The sequence below is a fragment of the Myodes glareolus genome, chromosome 5, assembly GCF_982192425.1.
Source record: "Myodes glareolus chromosome 5, mMyoGla1.1, whole genome shotgun sequence".
Lineage (NCBI taxonomy): Eukaryota > Metazoa > Chordata > Mammalia > Rodentia > Cricetidae > Myodes > Myodes glareolus.
This window is the reverse complement of record NC_142030.1, coordinates 2120934-2139690: the sequence shown is the minus strand read 5'-3', so window position 1 is coordinate 2139690 and position 18757 is coordinate 2120934. Positions and strand designations below refer to the sequence as shown.

The window sequence follows — 18757 nt, the reverse complement described above, 5'->3', positions numbered from 1 at the left end:
TATAGAAAAAAATATTAAGCAAAGGTCAAGATTCGGTGAAAATTGCAGAACATTTATGACCATATGACAAAAAGCATGCATGGGGTTCCCCTCTGCTGTGGCTACTGTGGCTTCACCTGTCATTGACATCTATTATAAACACATTCTGCCTTTCGGGTTTCACGCCCCCCCCCCGCTTTGATATTTGTTTAACATAAACAGTTCTCAAACTCAGTCTATGCACACATGGATCAGGTTGGAGCCAGTTAACCCCAGGGCTCAAGCCTTCAGTTCCCCTGGTTCTTGAATGTTCTGGAGGGAGGGTGGTGTTGGACATTCTGTAGGAAGTGAAGTTTGTTTGTGAACCATAGTTGTGGTGGGTTCTGAGGGTGGAGATGGGGGCAGGATAGCTATGGTTGCATAAGTCTGTGAAAGTTGGCCTAGGATTATGAACGCTGTGACCCCGCCCCCTCTGCCTGCCATGTCCTGGAGGGGCTGGAGGTACCTGGGGGAGCCAATGTTATTATTGTCGCACTTAGACACAGATAAATAGGTCTCACTTCAGGTCAACTTAATTACAGAGAGGAAACTCTTGATTTTTCAGAGCTTTCAGTTTTGTTTTGTTTTTCCCCCCAGAGATTGTTGATGTAGGAATTGCGGTTAACAGTTGTGAGCCAGAGGCTCATACAAGAAAAGCTGGGGCAGACCACAAAAGCAGGAAAAAGAAAAGAGAACCTCCCTGCCCCCAGCACATTCACCACATTGGGCATTTAATTAACACTTGTTTCCTATCCCAGGTAATACACCATATAAACCATATACGACGGCAACCATGCAACAACCCCACACGTAGGAGTTCAGGCTCCTCAGCTACACAGCAAGTGGGAGGATACCCTGGGTTACACAGGACCCTATCCCAAAAGAAAATGAAAAAAAAAATCTGGATTTTCCAAGGAGTTTTGCTCTTCCTAGCTTTTGGAAATGTCTTAATATATTTTACTAGATTCAGATGGCGAGGTTTCCTCACATAAACCATTTAGCATTGTGTGGGAAAGACATTTACTAAAGTTAAGTTACATAGGTCTTGACATTTTACTAGCCAGGTGAGACTATTCGTGAGACACGGAGCGGTCAGAGAAAGACCTCTATCATATCAAAGTCACCAGGTCACGCGTGTCCCGGGAAGGACAGGCTCCCACAGAACGGCGTTGCGCAGCAGTAGGGGGAAGGGTCACATCATTCCCAATGACACCCCATAGAAGATTCTTGTCTAACTGCCGAACAAAACCTTGCCAGAACCAGAACCTCATTAAAAGAGGTGATATGTGAAGCGCTCATTCTAAGAGGCTTGGGACAGTGTCCCAGTGAGTGCTTGGGGCCCTGCCAGAGGAGCAGCAGGTAGCAACTGAAGTTCAAGGTATCCGCCCACTGAGAGGAAACTGTCTAACAGGCAATCTCAGACAGGCAAGGCCCTGAGACCACAGAGCCCAGCGTGTCTTCTGCCTCTGCTGTGCCTTTACATGTTTGTCGCTGCCAACTTTCTCTGGTATCTGGCAGGGTGTGAATGGGTGTGGGGAGATTCCCCTGGGTGTGTCTACCTGCAGATCACGATGAAGATGATTTATTCTTATGTTCTACTGTATAATTGATTATAAATCATATTAGTTTAAATAGAGTTTTGGTGATAAAAACAAACACAAGGAAGTGTCACACAGCTAGGACACATAAGTGTCTACTGAGGAGCTCTTTAGACTGTGGCTTAGGTTAATGATTAAGAAAAATAACTGAGTCCCAGTAGCCCAGCTGGTTTAATTTCTTTTAACCTTAACGTTAGGAGATGTGATCACAGGTTTCAGAGTGCATAATAGCTGAAACAAAGCTTTAAAAATAACTTAAAGTTAGACTAATAAGTTTTTATCAAATAGTTTTGAGGTTAAAAAAAATCCAAAAAGACAATTTAAAGTTTCAGAAGGACACACAGTTGAATGCAGATCTGCTCAAGGTCAGGAAACAAGAACAAAACAGTCCAATTTTTACTATTTGATGCACTTTTCTTGCTTTGACTGGTTGATAGCCAAAGGTGATTAATTCCTTGTACCCATCTTTGCTCTCAGTCTCCTGATATAAAAGGCTATTGGTGAGTGGGTACGTACCCTCAAGATTTAAAGTAGAGCTAACTGGTTCTTTTTCATGTATAAAAGCTTAGGTTTCTGATTCCTTGAAGATTCCTTATAAGATTACCTTTCAAGATAAGTAATAAAGTAACTGGCCCTTTGTAACTGCAAAATGCAGCCTGCCAGTAAAAGACCTGACTGAGAAGAACACCTGTTGCCCACACAGTTAATCTATAACAAGTTTCTTGGGTATGAATATATGTGGGTTCTTGGGATAATTTGTTTTTCACCTATAATACGTAAAATGTTTAATCATGTAAGAGATATGGAAAACATGAAGCTATTTTTAAATCACTGTAATCATTCACTTGAAAAACAGAATGTAACCACATTGTAATTCCTATATTGCCCAAAAAAACTTTGTTGGGGTGTATAAGTTGTAGAAAAAAAGTATACAGTAGAAAGAACACAGAAAGAACGCGAAAAAGAACAGAGAAGAATAGAGAATAAAGAAGGAAACCATCAAGGGAGTGTGTGAGTATCTTTTTCCCTCAGATAAAAAGTTTAGTATTGGTCAACTCCGTGGTTTTCGTTTGAACCTTGTGCTGCTGGAGACTGGTCCTCCAGGCAGCAGTAGTGAGGATCTGAGAAGACTTTGAGCAGTTTGTTCAAGGTCAAGTTTTGGTTGACAGAATAACAGAATAAGCGTGTTTGTTGGTTCGTGGGTGGTGGCGCACACCTTTAATCCCTACACTCAGGAGGCAGAGTCAGGCAGATCTTTGTGAGTATGAGGCCAGCCTGGTCTACAAAGTAAGTTACAGAACAGCCAGGGCTGTTATATAAAGAAACCCTGTCTTGAAAATCAAAGCAAAACAAAACAAAACAAAACAAAACCAAAACCAAAACCTGACAAAACAAAACAAAGCAAAAAACAAACAAACAAACAAACAAAAAAACCTCAGCAGAACACACTTACGCACACCTACACACACATGCAGTGGTTTTTTTTTTCCAGGAAGATTTAGACACAAAGAGAGCTGTGGTGACCATATTTTCTGAAGCAAAATATAGGACAAGAAGCCTGACATGTCTGAGTGCAGATGTAAATGGGACAGAATGCCTGTGATTAGATCTGTCCCCCAAACCCTAGGTTCCAGTCACTGCGAACAGTCAGTGTGAGCGAGCTGGCAAACAGGCTCGGCAGCTGTGCACACAGGCTTGTTAGCTGAACACCAGAGGTCAAAGAGGGGCTTGGACTGCAGGTTCTAGGCAGATTTCTCGCTCAGGCCATGGAAATACGATAGACATCAAGCAGGAGCTTGCTCAACCAGTGACTGAGCAACTGATTGTGATTCATTTGCCTGGGTTCCTCTTAAAGCCTGAAGAAGGGCAGGAATGAAGCTTTTTAATTTATTATAACTTTTTCTTTCTGAGCATTCAGCTACAGCAGTTAAAAATTTGCCCTTGAAATTGAAGTCATCTGAAAATCCAGCAAGGCATTATATCAGGAGACTGAGAGCAAAGATGGGTACAAGGAATTAATCAGCTTTGGCTATCAACCAATTCTAGCAAGAAAAGTGCATCAAATAGTAAAAATTGGACCGTTTTGTTCTTGTTTCCTGACCTTGAGCAGATCTGCATTCAACTGTGTGCCCTTCTGAAACTTTAAATTATCTTTTTGGATTTTTTTTAACCTCAAAACTATTTGATGAAAACTTACTAGTTTAACTTTAAGTTATTTTTAAAGTTTTGTTTCAGCTATTATGCACTCTGAAACCTGTGATCACATCTCCTAAACAGCAAAGCATTTGGTTATGGAAGACTGGAGAGGTCAGATGGAAGTTCGCCTGCGAACCACTGGGGATGTGTGGGAGTGTTTGCCAGAGGCTTCACCAAAAAGCCCCAAAGTAAACCCCCAAAGACTCCACTCCCACACTTCCTCCACCTTACTGGGTTCCTAGGATGGAGAATACTTTTTCCTTTTAAAATAATGTCCAACTTTTCGCAAAGTCGAAACATTGTATACAAAAGGGATTGCTTTTCCCCCAGCCTCCTCTTATACAGTTCACACTGACTTCAAACTATTCTGTACTGGGGGTGACCTCTTGAACTTCTGACTCCCCTTCTTTACTTCCAACTGCTAGAATGACAGGCATGTCCCACCACACATGGCTCCCATGAGCCTTTTGAGAGCATTTCCTACAACTGAGGTCAGTGCTGACCCCATGTTCTACCACCTAGAATATGCCAGTGTTCACATCTTCCTACTTGGTCACAATATGAGCATAACAACGAAGGAAATCATTCATTCAATTCTCAGGGCTTCTGTAAGAACTAGTGACGAAGAGGGGAGCTTAAGATAGCAAAGCTTTATTCACACAGTTGTGAATTGGAGACGTGTGAAAATAGTGAGTCGAGAAGACCATGATCCCTTCAAAAGCTCCAAGAGAGAATCCTTCCTAGATGTCAGTATTGCTGGTGGAGCCTCTGCTCTGGTCTCTGAGGGTATGTATTCATGTGGCCCCTCTTTCCTTTTGTCCTCTGTCTCTTATGGGGTGCTTATGATTGGATTAAGTGCTCATGTGGGTTATCCAGGGTCATTCCAGCTTGAGAGCCTTCATTCAGTTAAACCTGCAAAGATCCTTCTAAATAAGGTCATATCCATAGGTTCATAGAGTTAGAATATGGATGTCTTTCTAGGGGCCACCATCCAACCCATTTCAGAATGCTAATGGGTTCTTGGTATATAGTCCACAGACCCCCATGGGGTGCCAACGCTTGATTCCACCATATCTTTCAGAGCAAAAACATCCCAAAGACCATGAGTTCTATTGCATGCTGGGATTGCTCAGTCCACTTCTATTTGAAACAATTCTTGACTGTCCTTTGAAGTTCATGGTACTTATCCTGTACCAGCTGATATTCTGTGCCTGGCTTTTGCCAGGTAAGAAGAACTTATGGCTCAGTGTTTACAAATTTTGCAAGCAAGATGATGTCAGGCTATGTCAATCATGGGACTATTTGACAATATAGAAATGCCACCAATCAGGTTGTTAATTATTTTTTCCTTTCTGGGAAGCTGGTCATTAAACATATGCCACCACACTTCTGGTGATTGCCCTGCCATTTGGATTTGAATATTCTGGCAGTGATTTGATTTGAACTATGCAGTTCTGGTAGTCTCAGGAGTAAAGGAGTAATTCTATGTTCTTCACATCCCATCCCACTAGATTTCTACGTGGTTCTGGTCCGTTCTGTGGCTGGTGATGTTAAGCAGGAGTCATTGGACTCACGATGAACACTGAGGTTTCTCTAGCATAGAATTGCTCTTTTCCCCTTGCAATCAGTAATTATGTTAAGTGGATTTTTTTCAAAAGTGTATTAACGATCCTTAAACCACTGTTCAGTGGAATCAGGGCACATTTATGTTGTGCAACAGCTTCACTATCATCTCCAGAACTGTTTATGCTGAAACTGAACTTTGCACCCATTAAACAATAACTCCCGTTTTCTCCCTCTCCTAAGCCTGGCTGCCACTCGTCTAGTTTCAGTACCTGATTTCTCATTGTGTATGTCAGGATTTCCTCCAGGTTAGGACCGCACACCATCCCCGTTTCATCATGTTCTCATCGGTCTGTGGATGCTTGGGCTGCTCTTGTGTTTTAGCTGTTTTCAAATCTCTCTCTACGACGGATGCTAACCCTGGGTATCTACCCACAAGGAGAGCTGCTTGATTGCGCGGCAATGCTATTTCTAAATGTTCTGAGGAGTGGCTGTGTTTTCTCCCTCCACACAGCTGTACCATTTTACGTTTCCATGACTGTTATACAGAGCTTCCAATTTTTCCGCATTTCTCTTCCCTTATCCTTTTCTTCTTCTTCTTCCTCTCCTTCTTTTTCTTTCTGCCTTCCTTCCTTCCTTCCTCCTTGCCTGTCGTGACAGTGATAGCAACATGCTAATGAGTATGGGCTGGTGCCTCCTTATACTTGGGGTTTCACTAGTGATTAGAGATGTTGAATATCTTTGCATGTTTCTATTGGACATTTGAATATCTTCTTTGGGGAAGTAACTTTTCAAGTTCTTTGGACAACTGACTTCATTGTCTTTTTTTGTTGTTGTTGTAAGTTGGTAGCACTTTGAGACTAATGCAAATTCTGTTTGTTATTAAACCTTCACCCTTTGGTTTTAACATTCATTAATGTGTCCTTGGTGAATGATTACCATAATGGTTGCTAACTGGAGACTCTCCAGTGTCCTTCTTGCCTTTTGTGTTTATCATTTGGCCTTCCATTATGTGGGGGAGACGCCTCCTCTCTCCATTTGTTTATTCATGTGATTATGTAATCATGAACTCATTGTTTTCTGTGGCATGTAATAGACTAGGATCCATTTTTTCTTGTTATGTTATTGTTCATCATTGGGCTTTATTCTTTTCTATTTTAAATGCCCAGTCTTCTGTCATTCTAAAGCAGTTTGGTAATGCATACAGATGACCTCAAATGTTCCATTTAAGTGGACCATTGCTCCACTTATCACATATTCCACTCAGATGAGAACTGCAAATCTATCAAAAACTAATCATTAGTTCAGGCACAGCCCCCCCCCCTTCTCTCCGTTTTTGGCTAGACTGGCCTGGGCAGGCACAGGCTCTCCTCTCTCTCTCTCTCTCTCTCTCTCTCTCTCTCTCTCTCTCTCGGTTTCTAGCCTAGGCGGGCCTGGCCTGATACTCCCTGTGCAGCAGAGAGTGACTTTGAAGTTCTGATCCTCTGGTTAAGTTCACAGACATGCAGCCCACACCTATGCTGTGCAGTGTTGGGGATCAAACCCAGGACTTTCTGAATAGAAGAAAAGTACTCTGCTGAGTTACGACTTGAACCGTAATTTTTGGTTTTCTGATTTTTTTTTTTGAGACAAGGTCAACTTGACACACAAACACATCTCTATTAAACCATAACCGTTCCTTTCTTGTTCACCCCCAAGATCTCATGTTAACAGCAATATAAAACAATTCAAACTTCAAAAGTCACGCAGTCTTTCCCAGGGTCTCAAACTCACAGTCCTCTTGCCTCAGCCTTCTGAGTACTAGGGTTATAGGTCAATGCTACTACCTGTGACCCTTCCAGAATTTTTAAAATGCCAAAGCAAGCAGTAAGTTTGTTTTGGAGCATCTGGACAGTCAGGACAACTGGAGCTGTGGTGTCCTGCCAGTCTCTTCAGAGCCCTGCAATTGTGGGATTGTGCTGAGGCTTCAAGGCCACCGCTAACTTCCATTTACAGCTTCACCACAGCCTTCGTTCTCCCTGTGTGTGTACCATGACTCTTCTACCATTGACATAACTTTAGATGTCAGTGCATCGCTTTTCCTGCTGCTCTTGCCTTCTAGTCTTAATCTTTCATGAGGAACTCATCTCCGCATTTACTTGTTTCCCTCTGTGCTCCCTTTTTGAGGACAGTCTTATTTTGCAGCATACGTTTTGTTGAGAAATTCAGGAGCCAGATTTTAAACAAAATAAATACACATCTGTTGTTGAGTCTAATTTAGGCACAGCATCATCTGTCTTTAGGACTTAGCATTCTATTTGTGTGCCTCCAATAAGATGTCTTTGCTGGCAGCACCGTTGCGCCCCTCACCCCTGACAAGGAGGTTGATGTTTTCACCTAGAAGTAAGTGACTTTGTATAAAGTCACGGCCAGCAGTGAGGCAGCTTTGAGGGCTGCAGCTCCTTAATACTTTTCCTTTGTTTTGACCTTGGAACTCACAGTGTTACAGAGCAGAGAACACACCCTGCCTCCACCTCCCAAGGTCTGCGATTGCAGGAATGTGTCACCACGCCAGGCCACCCAGCCTTGTAAAGGGAAAATTTGAAGCAGTCACCATGGATAACATGTTGTCCTTAACCTGCAAACATTGTTGCTATTCTCATCAGAGAGACTTTCTGATTTCAGATCTCCCTGTCTCCTTTCAGGGGCGGATGTGACACGAGTCAAAATTCAAGGGGTACTGCCTCAGTCTTTCAGGTCTCGCCCACGTGCAGTGCCTTAAAATCTATCTCCAGTGACTCCTGGAGCCTTTAGGTCCTCAGAGAATTTCACTCTGACCTCCTTGGCATTCTTCAAAGCCCTGCAGATGCTCTAGCTACTGCACACATGCTTTCTAACCCCCGTAACACTCCATCTCCAGAATACACCATAAATGCTTCCACTCATCTTGACAACTGTTTCTGGGTTTATTGGATTGAAAGGTATGTGGGAACATTTTCTTAGAGCAATCAGAACTAGTTGGGTGAGGGGTGCATATGACTTCCTACTCTGGTGCCCACAGCCTTTCACATCTCCCCTTGGATCCCTACCACCTTCCTGAGCTACAGTATCACACTGAGGAGTGGCTTCCTTTCTGGACGCCACAGTAGCAGAACTGCATGAGATCAGCATCTGTATATTCTTGTCTCTATGCAAAACATTATGGAGATTCTGAGTCCTGCTAGCTGAGGAACCTGTTTTGTCCTTCCCTCCCTATAATGTTAAATTTTTGAGCTCGGCTTAGACCACACAGGCAGCTCTCAGCTGACTCAAAAGTTACAGTCCAACAAGTGATTTCATTTTCACTAATGTACTGACGTGGGGGAATATTTAACCTTGACAGTGTGCCTGAAGTACTGCATAACTAAATTAAAACACTGCTGAAATCTCTGTGGATAGTCGAATAAGTCAGAGAACAAATGTATTTGGATAGGATCATCCATCCGTCCATCTGTCCATCCAACCATCTATCCATCCAGCCATCCATCCATCCATCCACCCAGAGATATATTAAAAGTTAATTTTAAAAAAACTAACAGTTAAGGAGCTTTGAAAGAAGGGTCTAAGTGTTTAGAGGACACTGACAAGGTTCAATGTTCTTTCAATGTATTTTCATTTTGTTCTAAGAAACCCAGTCTTTATTATCACGGCTGGTTTCAGTTGAGCTCTTCCTTTGTTTTTCTTGATATGGAATAACTTGTATCTGTCCATTTATATCTTTTCAAGTGCTTATTCTTTGTTTTATGGTTAGTAATATTGAAATATTGTGGATGGGAAGAGGTGGAGAGAGAGAAGGAGGGAGGGAGGAAAGGAGAGAGAGATAGAACACAACTTCCAAAGGTAACCTTTCAGAATGGAGTGAAGACAGAGGATTTGTTTAAATTTCTCTGGTGCACTAAAAAGACTGCCTGTGAATGGGACCTCCTGAAACTGAGAAGCTTCTGTAAAGCAAAGGACACAGTCAACAAGACAAAACGGCAGCCTACAGAATGGGAAAAGATCTTTACCAACCCCATACTGAACAGAGGGCTGATCTCCAAAATATACAAAGAACTCAAGACATTGGTTATTAAAGAACAAATATTCCAATAAACAATGGAGTGCAGACCTAAACAGAGAACTCTCAACAGAGGAATCTAAAATGGTGGAAAGACACTTAAGGAAATGCTCAACATCCTTAGTCATCAGAGAAATGCAAATCAAAAACAACTCTGAGATTTCATCTTACACCTGAAAGAATGGCCAAGATCAAAAACACTGATGACAACTTATGCTGGACAGGTTGTGGGGAAAAGGGAACACTTCTGCATTGCTGGTGGGAGTGCAAACTGGTACAGCCACTTTGGAAATCAGTATGATGATTTCTCAGAAAATTAGGAAACAACCTACCTTAAGACCCAGCAATACTACTTTTGGGTATATACCCAAAGGACACTCAATTATACCACAAGGACATGTGCTCAGCTTTGTTCATAGCACCATTATTTGTCATAACCAGAACCTGGAAACAACCTAAATGCCCCTTGACCAAACAATGGATAAAGAAGATGTGGTACATTTACACAATGGAGTACTACACAGTGGAAAAAAATAATGACATCTTGAAATTTGTGGGCAAATGGTTGGATCTAGAAAAAAAAACATATTGACTGAGGTGACCCAGACCCAGAAAGATAAATATCACATGTACTCATTCATAAGTGGCTTTTAGACATAAAACAAAATAAAACAAAATAGCCTATTGATGTAGATGGACCTTCTGTCTATGTGTTATTTTCATTGGTTAATAAAGAGACTGCCTTGGTCCTTTGATAGGACAGAAAATTAGGTAGGAGGAGTAAACAAAACAGAATGCTGGGAAGAGGAAAATGAGGCAGACGCCATGGAGCCAGCCACCAGGTCAGACATGCTGAATCTTTCCCGGTAAGCCACCACCTCATGGTGCTACACAGATTATTAGAAATGGGTTAATCAAGATGTGAGAGTTAGTTAGTAACTAACTCTCTAGAGATAATGGGCCAGACAGTGTTTAAATGAATACAATTTGTGTGTTGTTATTTCCGGGGCTAAGCTAGCCATGCGGGAGCCCAGGTGGGATGAAAAGCAAGCCTGCCCGCAGCCCCTCACTACAGCCTATAAATCACAATCCCAGAGAACCTAGACAAAAAGAGGTCCCAAAGAGAGACATATATAGATCTAATCTGCGTGGGAAGTAGAAAAAGACTAGACCTCCTGAGTAAATTGGGAGCATGGGGACCATGGGAGAGGACAGAAGGGGAGGGGAGAAGAAGAGAGGGGAGCAGAGAAAAGTGCAGAGCTCAATAAAACAACTAAAAAAAGACTATCTGTGACTTGGGGGTAGACCGTGACATGGGGTAGATCGTGACATACATGGGGTAGACCGTGACATGGAGTAGACTGTGACATACATGGGGTAGACCGTGACATACATGGGGTAGACTGTGACATACATGAGGTAGACCGTGACATACATGGGGTAGACTGTGACATACATGAGGTAGACCGTGACATGGGGTAGACCATGACATGGGGTAGACTGTGACATACATGGGGTAGACCGTTACATGGGGTAGACTGTGACATACATGAGGTAGACCGTGACAAACATGGGGTAGACTATGACATACATGGGGTAGACTGTGACATACATGGGGTAGACTATGACATACATGGGGTAGACCGTGACATACATGAGGTAGACTGTGACATACATGGGGTAGACTGTGACATACATGGTGGAGACCGTGACATGGGGTAGACTGTGACATACATGGGGTAGACTGTGACATACATGGGGTAGACCGTGACATACATGGGGTAGACCGTGACATGGGTGTAGACAGATTTAGGGAGCGGAGCAAAGGATGGAGGGAGGGATGATGGACTTGTCCCTGACTCCTCAGAGAGACCACACATTAAGGAGGACTTGGAAAGCGGCACAGATGCCAGTTCCTGCGCCATGCATGTGATTGGCACAATGGGTCATGGTTATGGAGCCCACAGAACCAGTTCCTGCGCCATGCATGTGATTGGCACAATGGGTCATGGTTATGGAGCCCACAGAACCAGGGGACTCAAAAGTGGAGTCAGTTTTACCTTCTAGAACAAAACATAGAGTAGTCACTTTATCCAAGGACAGATAGACTTTTCCCACATATTTTCTAGTGTTTTCTTCAAAGCCAGTGATTTTTTTAAAGTAAAATTTAGGTACTAGCTCTCAGTTTCAGAAATACCAGCTGGGCATGCTTTTTCCATTCCTCCTCCTTCCTGCCTGTCCTCTTCATCATGTTTTGTGGCGAGGTGGGAATTCACTCATGTGGTAGCCTTGACTATAATAGAATGGGTTTGGGAGGACATTTTCTTGTAGCCTTTCTTTTCTTTTCTCTTCTTTTCCCTTCCTTTCCCTTCCATTTCTTCCTTTTTTTAATTTTTTTTCGAGACCAAGTTTCAGTCTGTAACCAAGAATGGCCTGGAACTCGTGGCAATCCTCCTGACTCAGTGTCTTGGGTGCTGGAATTTACAGGCATGCTTGAATCATTTTCTTCTGCTCTTATCTGTTTCCTGGCATGGGTTATGTGGGAGGGAGTGATTCAGCAAAATTTGTGTTCTTCTGTAGAAAGAGAAACCCTGATACTTGGTTGAATATTGACCAGATCCCATCTGCAGCCTGCTGTGGCCGATGGGTTACAGATTTCAGAATGTGTCCTTCATTATCTGTAGCTAGAATTCAGACATAACAGCAAGCCTTCTTGGACATGGAGATGAACGTAACACCACAGAATTGGTAGTACCGACTCGGCTGGTTGCTGTATAGCTTCATGGGGTAAGGACTACCCTCCCGGCCTTGGCTGCCTGCCCCAGGCTGTTCATAGTAGAAAATGAGTTTAGATTTGCTTAAGGCATGGTAAATCTGGACCTCAGTTAGAGGAGCTATACTTAGGTTTTAAGAGACCATGGTGGGAGAAGGAGAGACTGATTAACGTAACAGTCTGTGATAAAGACAAGAACTTGTTCAGTAGGGCCAGAAACCGTGCTGAGCTGGGGGTGCACCAGCACCACCTCTGAGAGGACTGAGGACACAGCCAAGCCCAAAGAAAGAAGTGCACTGTGAAGTAATGCCCAGAAATGCATTAGGAAAACGACTGCTCCGTGTTGTTACTCAGCGAGAAAACCAAACGCACTGGAAGTAATTACAACTCTAACTCAGTATATTCCTTCTTCTGACCTCAGGGTCAGTTTGCTCTTTAATGAGATGTTTGTGAGTTTCAGAGTTTCAGAAGTAAAGATAACTGAACACACTCCCTGATGTCTTAGAAGAAGACACCAGGGCTGGGAGATGGCTCTGTCAGTTCGCATGCTTGCCATTTAAGCATGAGACCCTGAGTGCAGGCCCCCACCACAACATCAAAAAAAGCCGAGCATACATTTATAAACCCCAACACTGTAGAGGAGGAGACAGCAGACCCCTGGGGCTTGTTGGCCAGCCAGTCTCACCAAATCAGTGAGCTCCAGGTTCTTGTGAGAGACCCTGACTCCTAAAAGGAAGGTGGGGAGGGATTGGAGAAGGCACCTGATGTCAGCCTCTGGCAAGCATACACTCGTACATTACATACGCACTACACACATGCACACCATGGAACACAATGCTCTTCTGTGAGGGTGAGAAGTTAGTTTGTAAATTCAGAGATGTGATTTAAAGCAAGAAGGCTGAACTCTGGGCTGTACAGATGACAGACACAGGGAGCACTGCACAACCCTATTTCTACCTCCTAGAGCCCCTGGGAGTTACTAAGTGTCACTCTGCATGTGCCTGTGATGTACAGAAACATCGGTTGTCAGAATTCCATCAGACCCTTAGGGTCTACAGTGATCCTTGCTCCTTCCAAGCACATTAAGATGATATACATTGTAAAAGTTACGTTCTCTAGGCAAAGGTGAAGCAGCTTTTGCTTGGACTGTATGTCTCCATTCACGACCGGAATCAGGAATCATTAGAGCCACCCACACCATGACCGATGTATGGGGCGGCGGACCTTGGCCAGTGCAAAGGACTCGCTGGGGATGTGCCCAGCACCCTCCCACTCAGTATGCATCTGGAAGCTCCCCTTTGCTTTCAGCCCAGCATGTCTTTGGGCGAGGAGGGGCCTGCCTCTATGCTGGTTGGAGGCACAGGGGTGCATATCAATCACACAGACACACTGTCCCTTTATCCAGTCAGCAGGCAGGCCTCCCCTGGGCCAGAAAGGAGGTTGCTTTACCACACCGACGAACGGCCTTATTCATTTCAAGGGGGACTGACATTCGTGAACTATTTTAACAGCCCATAGTCTCCTGGCTCATTTGTTTTCTATATCCGAAGAACTACGTTTATAAGGCTGGTTTATATCTCTGTGTTCTGACCTTTCAACCACACCTTTACTCATCAACAAACATGTAGGACTTCTTCCCTGAATTCAGGAGGAATCCTCACCTCTGGAGACTCTCAGTGATGCCGTAGGATGCTGCCACCAGGCAAAACGTTGGGGACCTCCCTCCATGCCACAATGCTCTCTCTATCCATGAGATCATTTCTTTGCACATATTTCTTAACCTGTTTAAATATTACCCTTTATTTTGAGACAGGGTCTTAGTATATAGACTAGACTGGCCTAGAACTCCTTTTGTAGACCAGGCTGTCCCTGAGTTCACAGAGACCCACCTACCTCTGCCTCACAAGTGGTAGGATTAAAGGCGTGTGTCACCAAGCTCAGACTAAATTTTATTTTTAATGCTACAGATTGAGATTTAGAAGAATGTACTCAGCATACACTGATACCCCAGCCCTCTCCCCACAGTACTGGGGACTAACACCAAGGCTGGTGCATGCTGGGCAAGCACCCTCAGTCCTGTGCCACACGATATCAGATATTCTGCACATCAAATAATTACATTGATGTTCATAGCAGTAGCAAAAGTACAGTTGCGAAGTAACAACAAAATAATTTTATGGTTGGGGGGTCACCACAACATGAGGAACTGTATTAAAGGGTCGCAGATTAGGAAGGTTGGGAAACCACTGTTCTTGAACAATTTTCCTCTCCATAGTTAGCCTTCAGTTCGTTTTTCCCTAGCTAACCATCTCACCGTATGTCCTGAAGGTGTTTTATTCTTACTTCGGTTTTGTCTCCACTGACCTCACCACCCTGTGTCTTTCCCATCCAATATGGCCAGGTCTCTCTTATGAAGAGACAGGACTGCTGTGCCCTAGGGGCTCTTCCTGTCCCTGTCCTCTCCCAGACCTGACTCACACATCAGATTTCCCTTGGGCATCCTGGACTGCTGCTTTTGTTGGTTCCTCTCAGGGATTTTGTAGTCCTACTTTGACCAATCCTTACTTTGGGGGCCACTCGTTCCTCTGTGTCTCTTTTCTTCAACATCTGTGTCCCTCGCTGAGTTTACACCCCCAGTCCCTCACAAGTGAACCTGTTTGTGTTCTATTGGATTTTGCATAATATCACCTTGCCTTGTCACAGAGCCTAGTATAATCCCGGCGTTATTTCATTCTCAGTGTCTACCCTTGCCCTCCTTGCCCCCGATGCACTCACCAGCTACGGAGGAGACCACAACAATGCTGCCACTGCTCTGCTTCAGCATGGGCAAGGCGGCGGCACTCAGGACCACGTAGCTGATGAAGTTGACCTCCAAGGCTTTGCGCACAGAGTGGATATCATCGCGGAAGAAACCCACAGGGGTGTAAGTGATGTGGTTGAGAATAAGCATGTCCAATCCACCTGCAGAGAGATGCCTGGGTTGAGAGAGACCACTCAGGGTCTATCTTGTTCCTTTCCCACTCCTGAAACGCTCTGAGACTAGAGGAGGAAAAGGGAAGGGGGGAGTCTTACCCATGAGCTTTCCTGCTTTGAGGACAAACTGCTCTGCAAATGTCATGTCTTCCATGGTGCCAGCCACATAGTGGGCAGAGGCTGCTCCGAGTTCAAGGCAGCGAGACACCACCTACAGAGACACAGCAGAAATGGTGGCCATCTTGGCTGTGGGCTTTCATGTGTAGTTTTGGAGTAACTGGGGCTTAAATGAGAGTTTGCTTTCAGAGCTGCTTAGAGAAGAAGCCGTGTGTGTGCGTGCGTGCATTCGGGGGGGGGGGGGGGAGTTCTTAAATATTCTTAGATGATCATTGTTCTCTGACATATCTTAAAAGGATAAATCATTATTGTGTTAGAGCTTGAGTCCATGATTCATCTCTGCAGAGTTTATGAACAGATGTTTCAAAATGCGTTATGGGCGTGGGTGCAGGTTTCTATGGAGATGGAGTGGGGCTTGTGAATGTGGGTATGACCTAGAACTTTCAAGTTTGTGAGTCTATGGGGCATGACAACGTGATTGCATGAACAGGTACAGGAATCTCAGTCCCCGAATGCATGCATCTGCATAGGTCCGTGAGGAATGTGTGTGAACAGGTATGACTGTGAACATACACAGCCAGAGAACTCTGTGGCTATCACTGTGCACATGCATGCATGCGTGTGTGTGTGTGTGTGTTTGTGCATGCGCGTGTGCGCATGCATGCAAGTGTAAATGCACGCACACGTGTGTATGTATGCTTAAAAGCAGCAGTCCTATATTCCTGTCAGTATCTGTGCCTGTATATCAGAGAACAAGCCATAAGGGAGGAGGACAAGCCTTGGTGTATCTGTGCAAGACTAAAGCTGGGCACAGGAGGGCGCACTTACTTATGTGGGTACAGAAAGCTCACCTTCTGGAGACCTTCCTCTGACCTCGCGGTCAGCACCACATGGGCTCCCATTTGCGACAGGTGATAGGCCATTTCTCTTCCGATCCCTTTGCTGGCCCCCGTGACAATCACTTTCTTCCCTTGGAGCATTTCTGGGAACCACAAAGGCTGTGAGTACCCCCAAAAGCCTTGTTTCACTGTCCATACTGAAAGGCAGTGAGCCCAGATCAGTTTGCCTCACATTGTCTGAAGCAACTGAAGCAACACTTGGAGTTGTTCATAAACAGGCGCTTCAGTTGGGTTTGGCCTGGATGTCCAGAACCGAATCTTCCTGCCATTCTTCTGAAAAACCTCCATGTGCAGACAGCACAGAGACAAGGCCAGAAAGGTCAGAGTTTGGCTAAAATGCCCGAGTTTGACACTTTCAGCATGATTTTCAATTTTGTTAAATTGAAAGGGAATTTAAAAAGGCATTGCCAAATGTGTTCACAGAGATTTCAGCCCCTTCTGCTTGGTCATCAACTTCATAAACCTTTTGATTTTTTCATTTTGACCTCTCAGATATCGGTCTCTCTATGAAACACAGATATCTTCAGTTGAGCTGCGGGTCTCACTTCTGTAGGTCTGAAATTGCTTTCCAAGCTGGGTGCCAAGCAAAGCAAGGCCTACTTGGCTGTGTGGCTTACTCTTCTCTATCCCTTCTTGCCCATAGCTTGTAGCTGGAGGGCACAGAGTTACAGACCCACATTAGGGCTCCCTCCTCCGCAGTGACTCAGTTAGATCCTCAGGAACATTCCAGCACCCCTCTGTTTTAAGCCTGTTCCTCCGAAAGAGACACATTGGTACTCACCAGGTCTGAACTCTTCTATTGTAGAATAGTAGTAGCCCAGGAAGAGCACCAGAATGGGGAGGAGGTATTTTTTCAGGAATGCCATCAGACAAGGATCTGGCTCAGGGAGCCCTGTAGGACACACAGAGGAAACCTGTAGAGCTTTCTACAACTTCCCAGGCAGGCAGCAGCCTCTGAATTGTGACATCAGGGACGGGGGAGGCTGGAGTAGTCTCAGGCAGCACTAGCCAACTTCCCTGTCAGAGCAGCGATTGGCTTTGGGTGGGATCCCATTCGTCTCTGGCAGCCTGCGTGGTGGATTTCATAATGGACAATGTTTACTCCATTTCATTGAGTAAGAGGCGAGTTCCAGATGGCCAGGCTCATGACTGCGCAGGGCTGGGATCCTGAGCATCTCCTACTGACGTCCTCTGCATACGGCATCAGTGGCCTCACAGGAACGGGTTGTCAGATTGAGAGAGAGAGAGAGAGAGAGAGAGAGAGAGAGAGAGAGAGAGAGAGAGAGAGAGAGAGACACCTAAGAGTTCCTAAGAATGTGGGACTTTGAGGGGGGGCAGTGTGTGAGTAATACCAAAAAGAGGCAAACTCAAGCCAGATCTCACCCTCAGCCCCAATCCCTAGTCAGAAGCAATTAAAAGTAACAGCACAAAACAGCAAAATAAGCTCAAGAAAAGAAATGTGCATGTCTTAGGAGAAAAAATTAAAGCAAACAAGCCATATAAACGCCACACTCGAGTTCAATGAAAAGGCATTACAACATCAAAGGGAAGTTGCAACTGTGCCAGACCCAGATGGCGGGAAACCCAAGCTCAGTACAAGACTCTTAGGCAAGTGCAACGGAACATACCCTTATTACTTTAACAGAGAATAAAGAGGGGATGGTGGGTGCCAAAACAGGAAGAAAGACAGCAGGTTGTTAAACTGGGTTATGCAAATGCTAGGGAGGAGCAAGGGACACAGAGAATGCTGGGAAGAGGAGGCTAGCCCAGAAGATCCCGACTATCCCTGGCTATGGCCAACCTGCTCCCCTGCTAGCCACAGTGCCAACCTTCTTTTTACCTCTGCTTTGAGACTGGGTCTCTGTAAATTGCCCAGGCTGGCCTTGAACCTGCTCCGTGGCTTCAGACTTGTGATCCTCCTGCCTCAGCCTCTTAAACAGCTGGGATTTCAGGACTGTGGTCCTAAGGTCCTAAGGTTCTATGCGTGAAGCAAAACTAGCATAGAACATCCTGGCCCCTGGTAAAAATGATCCAAGAAGAAGGATCAAGAGGGGAGACACCCCAGACATTAAGAACTGATTATCATGATAAGATAGAAATAACCACCTTTATATATCTGCAGCAAGATTTTATTAAAGAATTTAAGACTTGTCATTGTTAAGTTCTTCTATGTAAAACCAACTATCCAGACCATGAAAGTCATCCCAGTACAAAGCCAACCCTGGACTCTGGGAATTACAGCAGAGCTGCAGGGGAGTTGGAGTGTCAAGAGCGAGTCCTCGGAGACAGGCTGCGGGCAGAGGGTGGGAGAGACTGGAACCACTCAGAGTTCCGAGAAACCAAATGATGACCCCAAGAGTCTCTGGAAATATCCAGTGACTTTTCACTTCAGAGAAAATAATTTAAGGCCCAGAGGAGATGAAACAATTTGTCAACAGAGGCCACAGCTGTGAGGGTTGCTTCCGGAAGACAATACGGTTTGAGAACAGTGGAGAGCAGGAGCTGAGGGCGCAGTAAACCGAAATAGAAAGACTGAAATGTAAGT

The 18757-nt window shown here is 44.6% G+C and overlaps 2 protein-coding genes across 3 annotated transcripts in view; one reads left to right on the top strand and one right to left on the bottom strand.

The window, feature by feature from the left end:
* Positions 1 to 18757, bottom strand: part of Hsd11b1 (hydroxysteroid 11-beta dehydrogenase 1) — a 45515-nt gene that overhangs the window by 6854 nt on the left and 19904 nt on the right. The window contains exons 2-5 of one of the 2 annotated variants that reach the window (XM_048439352.3): positions 16994 to 17104; positions 16165 to 16295; positions 15296 to 15407; positions 14999 to 15184 (exon numbers count right to left, since the gene is read on the bottom strand). In XM_048439352.3, the coding sequence (XP_048295309.3) occupies positions 14999 to 15184; positions 15296 to 15407; positions 16165 to 16295; positions 16994 to 17078 (514 nt within the window). In that variant the 5' untranslated portion in view covers positions 17079 to 17104. Of the gene's footprint in view, positions 1 to 14998; positions 15185 to 15295; positions 15408 to 16164; positions 16296 to 16993; positions 17221 to 18757 lie in introns of those variants that run through there. The other variant, XM_085687504.2, reaches the window with a different exon arrangement.
* Positions 10298 to 18757, top strand: part of Lamb3 (laminin subunit beta 3) — a 113115-nt gene continuing 104655 nt past the window's right edge. The window contains exon 1 of the mRNA XM_048439342.3: positions 10298 to 10316. The gene's annotated coding sequence lies outside the window, so the exon portion shown is untranslated. The remainder of the gene's footprint in view (positions 10317 to 18757) is intronic.